Source organism: Saccoglossus kowalevskii, chromosome 2, assembly GCF_978046115.1.
Source record: "Saccoglossus kowalevskii chromosome 2, keSacKowa6.1, whole genome shotgun sequence".
Taxonomy (NCBI): Eukaryota; Metazoa; Hemichordata; class Enteropneusta; family Harrimaniidae; genus Saccoglossus; species Saccoglossus kowalevskii.
In genome coordinates this window covers 35,066,335-35,077,100 of record NC_140642.1, presented here as the reverse complement: position 1 = coordinate 35,077,100, position 10,766 = coordinate 35,066,335, and the positions used below count along the sequence as shown (strand labels likewise).

The window sequence follows — 10,766 nt, the reverse complement described above, 5'->3', positions numbered from 1 at the left end:
TTTATTACTACCCTTTTACATCAGGGGCTCACTAAATAAGTAATTAGAAGCTGCAATAAAATTACTAGAAAAACACATACTTATATAAATGGAAAAAGAAACACATAATTTAAAAATATTAACGAAGATAAATAGACCGAAGCTATCGCGTGCGATTGGCCATAATGTTATTATTTGTATATTTAGACAACAAACTTACTAACTTACTTGCATATTTACAAGTAATCACATTTTAGCCATTGAAAAGGAAGACACGCCCATCCCAAAACACCATTAGAAAATAGGATTTGTAGACATTGTTCATAGCATGATATAGACGATGAAATACACTTCCTTTTGGTATGTCCAAAATACCAAACTCACCGAAAAGAAACTCTCACCAATAATATATTCCCAAAAGAAAAAAAATCACCAATCTGCAGAAATTCATTATTTTAATAAAAAGTAGTGACAAAAATACATGTAGATGATTGTTTCACAATTCTTTCATTTTAAGAAATGAGCATTTTCTTGATTTGCAATACTGACTTTACTATTACCGGGTACATTCATTTTGTATACATATTGCTATTAACCAATAGAAAATGTTATTTCTAAGGATCCAATAAAGATATTATTATTATTACTATTTACTAAAATGATGTTATATTTTGTTGTAGTGTTATAAGGATAAATAAAAACATTGCGACGAGTATTGCATTGGCCAAATTTATGAAAAAAAAAAATTATTATTTGACAGCAACACCTCTTGTCAGACTAGCTTAGCCACAGTATTTTTAAATATAGCATTAAAATAAGACTGCAGCACCCTATATTAGGAGTATAGTTTTTGTAAGTTTAATGGCAGTGAATCTTGTAATTTGTAAATCTAATTTTTTGATTGTCTTGTAGTTTTTTTAGCGACCTTATACTACTGTACTTTTCAAAGTCAGTGTTTTGTCAATAAATTTATTTATTGCTTAATTAATTTTTTCGAAATTATATGCTGTGGTCCGTAAAACAAATGATTCACTGATGATTCACATTTTACAGACTTTTAGATTACGTTTAATGTCATCCGAACCATCGTGCATAATTGTACATTCTTATTGTTAAATGTGAGCAGTTTAATTTTGACGTGGGTGTTTTATTATGTACAGTATATATTCCACCAAGTCTTATCAGTCTATGTATGTTAGGTCCATGGTCTATGATAGGCTTGATTCAACACTAATGCGAAGGAGCGAAGAGGATTAATCTAAGATACATGTATTCTAAATGCCAGAACAGAGGTGGCGCCACAAAATTTTGCTGGGGGGGGGTTCAACTTGATTTCGAGGGGACAATCTCCCCCTCTGCAGTTGGCTATATATGACATTATGAACGATGGAGTATGTACAAGACTCATTCATCGAACAATTCAACAAAACACAGACTGGTCTTTGACCCAAAAGCATTCACACAAGTGGAAACAAAAATACATTTAGTTATGTTATAAATATTGATTGTTTTTATTAATGTGTGCTACCAACTTTGATTCAATTACCATAATAATTATTAGACATTTTAGTTTCATAGCCAGAGATCACACAGAGATGTTATCAAAACGTGACATTATACAAATGTTCACCCCAACAGAGGTGGACATACAGTTTTAGCGACCTGAAGAGCTCATTATGCTCTGAGGGCCTCTAAAACTGTATGTCCACCACTGTTTGGGTGAACATTTGTATTATTATACCGAATAAATCTTGAAACATAAATTGTGGAACTCAATCATGGCAATCTTCCAGGTTACGCTTGTAAGTTGTAGAGCTGAATTCATGGATGAACACAAATATACAAGTTGAAAGATTTCAAGAGCAGTTATTGAATTTAATTGAGTTTTATGATGAATGCATTTTACTTTCATGGTTATATTGATAAACTTAATTTCAAAATCCTACTTTTTCCCGCTAATAAGAAAGTCAAATAGTGAACGCAAACCTGGCAAACTAATCAGTTCATGAACATTGCCACATATCGTGTTCCCTTCCCTTATTGGCGTAAATCAGGTAAATTTGGGAATAAGGTACCCGGATGGAGGTAGACATACGAATATAGCAGCTGGTCGACACAAAAATGTCTAACTGCAATATGCGAATACGTTTGGCTGTCAGTGGTCATGGGGTGTAATAATAAATATTTTACAAAAATGTAACTACACAAGACTGTGGTGAGAACAATAATGATTTAAAACAATTAGATTATCATATGATAAACATGTATAAAGCCATTCACTATTGGTTTATATAGTTGTAGTACATGTAGTAAATGCAGCATCAAGTTATTAAGAACACTATTCATGTATATGTTTATTGTCATCCTCCATTTGTTCAAGTAGTGTCATACTTTTTAATTTGTTCATTCTTTTAGCTGGTTGACAGAAACTGGACTGATAAGTTGCTTTGTCTCAAAAGAAGATTTTTAAATTTAGAATTTCTAGATTGTAAGGCTGGATATTTTCCTCAAATAATTTTCATTTTATGATTACAATGGTGTGCTTTAAAGAAATCCTGTATCATATCTAGTTCAGAAACACTAGCTCCCACCAGCAAACCATCAAATGAAATAAAACGTTTTCCCCAAGGTTTCCATAACTTTAGACACAAGGTTTCCGGCCAGCACAACTGCTTCCGATGACGTTTTCTTTTCCTCCAACAGCTGTTTTGAATGAAGATGTTTTCTTGAAGCATGCATTAGTGTGGTGCTGCATTTGACCTGATACGACCAGGGCTGTGTCAATTGATTAATTAGCAATGAAGCATGTGATGTTATTGTCAATGGAATCCTATATAAAATCTATCACATGAACACCTGCATGAAAATATCTCCACTTTCATTTCTTTTCTTACACCGTAGCTCAAGATTTATTTCAATTGGAAGTATTCCACTTATTATCACACAGAAAAAAATCAATATGTCTACAATGACTAGATTTCAAGCTGTCTAATTGACTATTGTTTGCCAGTACTACTGAAGTTCATCACCAGTAGTGATCTAGCAGAGTGGGTGTACTTTTGACGATATGGTTGCTGTAATAATAACTTTATTACTCAATTGAACTACCTGTAGGAAGAGTATAATAATGTAAATACAACACTGAACACACTTAAAGCAACATCAATCTATACATCAAGTTTACCCAATAATACCCAACCCTCCTATCATTTATTTGTAAATTCTCACTTCAATAAATTGTGAAATATATTCCTAATATAACCTCAAAATCAAAGAAAGCTTAGAAAGAACTCCCATGTGCTGAGAGTATTGGAGACACATTAAATATAATTTGAAATTACTTAGCAGAAAACTAATTATGCAAATCAGAAAATTAACATGAACAGATTTGATTGTAAAACTAATGAGGTCTGCGCAATGTAACAAAAACTCTATGTACCAAGTTTAATTGAAATGTGATTAGAACCAAAAAATTATGAATTATTATGCTAATTGGGGAAATAATATGAACAGAGTTTTACCCCAAACTAATTAGGTTTGTACATTGTCCTAGAGCATCTTTGTACTAAGTTTCATTAAAATGGAAATTAGTACTTTAGATATCAGTGTGAAAGCTTAAAATTGGTTAATTATGCAAATTGGGTAATTAATATGTACAGATTTTAACCCACAATTATCCAGGTCTGTCTATTGTCCTACAGCATCCATGTATAAACATTCATTGATATGTGATGATTACCGTAGTACCTGAGATATCAGTGTGAAAGTTGGAAATTGGTTAATTATGCAAATTAGGTGATTAATATGCACAAATATTTACCAAAAACTAATTGGGTCTCTGCATAATTTTAGATTCATTGAAATGTGATGATTAGTACTTTAGATATCAGTAGAAAAGCTGAAAATTAATTATGCAAATTAGGTAATTAATATGCACAATTATTTACCCTGAAACTAATCAGGTCTCTGCATAGTCCTAAAGGATCTATGTACCAAGTTTCATTGAAATGCGATGATTAGTACTTGAGATACCCATGGAAAAGCTGAAAATTAACTAATTATGCAAATTAGGTGATTAATATGCACAAACATTTATTCGAAACAATCAATCTCTGCATAGTCCTTGAGTATGTAAGTACCAAGTTTCATTGAAATGTAATGCTCACTACTTATATCAAAAGCTGAAAATTAATTAATTATGCAAATTAGTTAATTACATGTACTGATATTACCATAAAAACTATCAGGTCTGTGCAGTGTCATATGACATCTATGTACCAAGTTTCATTGAAATGTGATGATTAGTACTTGAGATATCAGTGGAAAAACCGAAAATTGACTAATCATTATGCAAATTAGGTAATTAGTATCCACGGATTATTACCAAAAACTAGTTAGTTCAGAAAATCTATGTACCAAGTTTCATCAAAATCCAATGAGTGGTTGTTTAGATATCAGTGGAACAGTCATGGAACCACTAAAAAATAGCTAATTATCATGCAAATTAGGTAATTAATATGCACGGATTTTTACCAAAAACTAATCAAATCTGCGCATATGTTCAGAGCATCTATGTACCAAGTTTCATCAAAATCCAATGAGTGGTTCTTTAGATATCAGTGGAACAGTCATAGAACAGCTAAAAATTAGCTAATTATCATGCAAATTAGGTAATTAACGAACATGGATTTTAACCCAAACCTAATCAAAACCTAGCATTAGTTCAGAGCATCTATGTACCAAGTTTCATCAAAATCCAATGAGTGGTTCTTTAGATATCAGTGGAACAGTCATAGAACAGCTAAAAAATAGCTAATTATCATGCAAATTAGGTAATTAATGAGCATGGATTTTTACCAAAACCTAATCAAATCTGCGCATTGGCCCAGAGCATCTATGCACCAAGTTTCATCAAAAACCGATGTATGGTTCTTGAGATAGCAGTGGAACAGTCAGACACACATACCACACACATACAGACACACTAACTGCAATGATTCCCATTTTGTGCTTCGCACATGGGAGTCAATTATGGTCACTCAAACCGAGCTTGTCTAAAGAACTGAATTTTTTTACAAGCATATTTCTTATAATTTAAATTCTTTCTTGAATAAATTATATGATTGACTAAAAATGAAGGCCATCATAATTACAAAAAAAAAAAATATGAATATAACATGTACTGTATTAACGTTATTGTCCCTTATATTATGTAACATAAAAAATACGGTAATAGTAGAGAAACATATCCAAGTAAAATATGGTAAGAAAAATACTAGCCAATGTATTTTACTATAGATTGATAAAACATGAACTGTTGAAAGTTCCCCCAAAATAATGCAGTAATATATATAAGCATCATAAAATACTAGCAAGATTTTTTTTATTCATACTACCGGTACATAATAAACACATGTTTACTACACTTATCTGATTGACATGTTGGAGAGCATATTACTAATGTCTGGTTCTCATTATCAGCAGTATAAATGTCTTCATTTATTTCTACCTCTAAAAATGTTTTATTGCAGCCAAATATTACTTGAAAATTGCACTTGGACTTAGTTGACATTTTACAGACCTTGATAAGATCACTAAAATTGAAGATAATTAGATAACTGAGTAATTGTAACCCGAAAAAACGTTTTATGACAAAGTCAACACCACCAAGAACAGACATTCCCCCTTATATACCTTGACCATCTACACTGATACAGACAAGTTAAAAATGATCACCAGTTATCAAAATTTTAAATTTGATCTAAAAAACAAAATGATGTATATCAAGGTCTCAATGTATTCCTGTTTCAGATATTGATGAATTTTTAGCAAAAAAATGGCCGATCTTGAATCAGTCTATGAAACGACTGGTCATGCACATTTCCCAAAATATGTGATGTACGAGTTGGAATATGATCAGTCCGCATATTCAAGATACAAGTCTGAATGCACACAAACAAAAAGTTCATAATTGTTTGAATAAAAAAAAATAGCATGTACCTGTAAAACCCCATAAACATGCAGTCACAGTACACTTGTCTGTGTTTCCATGTGTATTGGCATTAAAGTTTGATCAAAATTGCCTTAGTCGTCTCTTGGAATCTGGATGTGTGATGTTCAAATAAAGTTGGGGAACATCATGTATTACTAACATTTTGGAATACATTTCTAAAAATAAAACGGCAGAGAAACCAGATATTCAGGATGAACGCTAACAAGACTGGGTGTTTATCACACTGATAATTATCTAACTTTGTGAGGATATAAATGCAGAGGTATTTATTAATACTTGTATAATAACATTTTCTATGTTTAATAATACATGTACTATATTAATCTCAAGGTTCCTCACAGAATACAATAACATGAATTGCATAAAAGTTGACAAATAGTGCGAGAAAAACAAAATCCAAAAATTTGATAGAAAAAATACTTGACAATTTGTTGATTTATTGTAACCACAAGATGACAACAATTTTCAGTTACATTTTTATAAATATATTTGAAAAATAAACAAGCGAACAATACCATAATGAAAATTGGGCAAGATTTCGTACTGACTACTGGTTGGACAAAATTTGCTCGAGTTATTGTAATCATGAGAAACATTTTACAACAGACGCAATGAAAACAAGGATACATTTTCTTGCTCACATATCTACATCTAATGATACGGGCAAGGTAAGGCAATAAAACCAAAAAATCATCCTTAAATAGAGGATCAATTTATTTCAGTTAAATAGCAATGCTAACACAACAAATCATAGATTTGCGAGTCTATAGATCTGCTTATGTCCATATGCAATATTTATAGTGGTACTTTGGTAATTTCTGGTACATTTGGTATCATTAAAGTTAATTTTGGATACTTAGATTTTATCAACACAGAATATCTATGGTTCCTTCCATATAGTTGCACCCACAAAGCTACAAAATTGTCACTATTGTCTCCTATCACACGATAGCAATTAATATCAATCGATGTGATCTGTTTTGTTTTCCCTGTGTCAATGTCGCTAGACCACACATAACTAGTGGCAGCCATATTTCAGGTCCAACGAGGACGATGCTAGGTCATAGAATAGCATCACAGAAGTAGAATTTCTCTTGTAAAGTAATGTGCCTGCAAGTTAAGACATAAAACAGGGGAAAATTACCACAAACCAATCATTTTTGCAAAGTTTTTGCACTGGTGAGTGTTTAATAAACATTATGAATTGATGAAAATGTTGTGCATTAATTGATTTATATTTGTGATACAGATTTGTGGATGTCTAGTGAGAGAAACCTTCTTCTGTGTGAATAAAATCCTAATCCTAAAAGACAAAAAACACGTAAAAGCTAGATCTATGGATCCATACTACCGGTATTCATAGTTGTACAGAGATTTCTCAATCCATAGGTCTGATAATAATCTGTAACACAAGATTATCATTGACTAATAATGCTGAATCTCCCAACAATTCATCAATAGAAACCTTCTTGTCTATTTCTGAATCAGCCGAGTATCGAGTTTTGGAGAAGTTCTTTCTACCTGTCACAGTTTTCAAAATTGTGGAATTATCCACAATAGACAGCATAAATTCAATGGGCCTTACTTGATCCATAATAAGATTTGAATAGAGAACAGCACGGAAATCATCATTACTAGAGGAGAATCCCTTTGGATGTATTTTCAGCTCCCAATCCCAACTAGATGAGGGGAATGTAGATGAACGAGTGCTGAATCGTGGCATGATTTCAGAACAACGAGACAACTGAGAATAGTTTTGAATAACAAATCGTTTGTCCCAGCGCAATTCAGTATAATTTCGAAGAAGAAAACTAGAACTATTGAACTCTTTGGTGTTTGCTCTGTTTTCTAGAGAAAGAGAATGATATTTATAACTCATCATGAGGTGTGGAACAAACAGAGCTGGCAACTCTTTAGCAATTTTACTCTTTTCAACTGCACACAATTGATGAGGGAACATCATCGGAAACCGAACATACTGCAACAATTCACGCAATAATGCCTCTTTATTTTGCTGTCGTTCTGGGTATCTGCTACATTCTAACCATTTCTCAAGGGCAAGAAATATAGAAAATTCATCCCTAATTGTTAATTCAGAACTCTTCATAATCTCTATTAGTTGGTCTTTCTCCAATTGTAACCATTCAGGTTGCCATTCAGGCATCAGCATGATGTCATCAGCTTTGGCAGACAAGGCCATCACACAGCTACTAATCAGTTTCTTATGGTAACACTTTGTAGCATACTGGAACCATACATGAAACACATCTTTCAATTGTAACTTTGGTATAATAAAGGTAGCTGCATAGTCAATGCAGACATTGCGTAGGTCAGTGACATTGTATTTATCAGCCAGTATAAGCACAGGTAAAGTGTTATCAATGTTCAGCACGATGTGACAACTGTATAGAAACTTCAAAAAATGAGAAAATATGTGCACACACTCTGGATCTTCAACTAATTCTACTTCCTGAAAGTAAAAAAAACAAAACAAATACTTATTAAAAGAACATATTTTCTATACAAGACAGCCATGAAAACGTGTTCAAAATTCACCAAATACTTCAATCGGAGAATTCTTATCAGATATTGTATTATGCAAATAGCATACATGTATATATACCAAATTCCATTTGAAATATTTTATCACAATAAACATTTATGAAAGCAAAAGCTCATATTTGCACCCAAAATGTTTTTCAGATTATGCAATTGTGTACAAATTATAAAACTGATTTGAGTCATACAGACAACAAGATGACAGATCCATATGACAAGTTAAACTTAGCTTGGGTTTTTATTTTACTTACTCCCTTGTTTGGATCACTCCAATCAGAGCTGAACATTCTTTCAAAGACTTCACTTGATCGTACTAGTACCAGTTTATGTGAATGATAAATCTTAGTTCCAACTTTGAGTCTGATGTCACTCAGCAGAGTGTTGTTGAAGAACTTACATTGTTCTAAAAGTGCATTTCGTTCATTTCCATAGCAGTCAACCCCTTCTGATGTACAGCTACCAAAGGAACCTGTAACGTTACCAAATGAACCTGCACAGCTACCACTACTACAGGGTGTGGATGGCTGAATGCATTTACAGCTACCAGCTTGAGGATTGCTTTCATTAACAGCTACATCCTGGGCTGGTTCTTCCTGTACAGCACCATTTGCTACTGCACCAACTGCAGGATGAGGGACCTCCATCAAAGATATCAGCTGCATTTATTAAAAAAGAAAACACAAAGTACTTACAGTATGGGTGTTCATATATTTATGTGAGTAGTATTGACATGAAAAATTGGTTCAGGTATGTTCTAGAAATTTGTGAGGTACATTTTCAGTGCAGGCAGCACACAGCAAAAGTAGACAATATATTAGACACCAATATAGAAAGCTGGGTTTTTTTCCATATTGAGGTAAAAATAAAACACTTTGTATGACATTACATTAGGTTACCTATGGTTGTTTAAAAATGTACATTCAATTCAAATGAGACAAAAATTCACCAAAATTGTCCACTACCCTCTGTATGCGACACTGATTGGCTGACACAAATTATATTCATTGGTACTTAAGTGACAGTTGCTGTGATTGGTCGGATGCTAAGTGATAGTTGCTGTGATTGGTCGGATGCTTTACAATTGCAATTCTGAGTTCCTAGATATTCTTCAAACATTTTTTAAATTATTGGTAACCACATTAATTGGTACTTTGAAATGAGTGTGTGATATGAAAATAGAGGAAGAATTAATTTTGTTGTTGTAAATACGACCTTCCCTCAAAATGCATTAATCCACAATTAAAAATTAACTCCTCAAATGTTAGCCATCCAATATGTCTGCCATATTTACGTGTAGTATGACCCCTCAAAATTCAACCATACATATAAATTATTTCGTTTAAACACGACATAATATCCCCGTTTCCGAATAACAAAAACATGGCCTTGAATACATTGTATTATGAATAATTAAATAAAAGTATATATGTTGTTAGTGTACCAGGTTTTTTTTCTAGAAAAAATGAACAAGGGGGAGCACACACAAGCGAGGGAGCGGAACGTGTACCACTGGAATTAAAAATAATATAAATGATGTCGGACGTCGGAACCGTGACTCAAATATAGGTTTCAGTTTCGGACTTCGTCTGACGTGAATTAAAAACCAATTCTTTAATTGTTACCATACACAGACAGCGGAAGACGTTGGGGTCGTGTGTAGACTGGAACGACCCATTGTAGTACCGTACATGTTATTTTTAATTCATTTTATGATGAAGCACGTACATTTTGTAACAACAAATTTTTCCTTACCTTACAATGCCAGAAAATATCTCTTTGGACTTTTCAGCGCAGCCCGTTTATTTTTCTTTCTCTTCGGATTTCTATTCTGAATATCTAGTCGACATAACAGCAGTATCATCGACTAATAAATCTGCATATATCTTGGATATTTATGTTCTGTAATGAATCAGCTCCACCATTTTAATTTTCAAGAATCAAGTTGACCTGACTTGACCCAGCGAATTACATCCGGTAACAAGAACCACGAAGGGATCTCATGCGGTAGAAATAAATGTGAAATATATAAACTAATAACCATCATGTCCTTGTAATTATATATTTTAAAAAGTCAGGCAACAAAACTGTTCAAATTTAATTTAAAAGTAAACAGAACCACTTAACCTGGTTCCAGTTTCTAGAGACACTCTAGAGAATCCTCTAGAGGTCGCTATAGCTATTGCCGACAGCGACCTCTAGAGGCGGGAACCTCGAG

General features: G+C 33.0%; 1 protein-coding gene across 1 annotated transcript; it reads right to left on the bottom strand.

The window, feature by feature from the left end:
• Window positions 1-7,160: 7,160 nt before the first annotated feature.
• LOC100376222 (BTB/POZ domain-containing protein 17-like) lies at window positions 7,161-10,488 on the bottom strand. Its single transcript, XM_002737112.4, has 3 exons — window positions 10,304-10,488; window positions 8,803-9,207; window positions 7,161-8,462 (listed from the first exon to the last, which is right to left on the bottom strand). Exons 2-3 carry the CDS (start codon window positions 9,193-9,195, stop codon window positions 7,371-7,373), a joined length of 1,485 nt encoding a protein of 494 aa, XP_002737158.1. The 5' UTR covers window positions 9,196-9,207; window positions 10,304-10,488; the 3' UTR covers window positions 7,161-7,370.
• Window positions 10,489-10,766: the final 278 nt, after the last annotated feature.

Coding starts and splice junctions, on each gene's coding strand:
- LOC100376222 (XM_002737112.4), bottom strand. CDS start 9,195: ATGGAGGTCCCTCATCCTGCAGTTGGTGCAGTAGCAAATGGTGCTGTA. Junction 8,463..8,802: donor GGAGTGATCCAAACAAGGGA/GTAAGTAAAATA, acceptor TTTTACTTTCAG/GAAGTAGAATTAGTTGAAGA.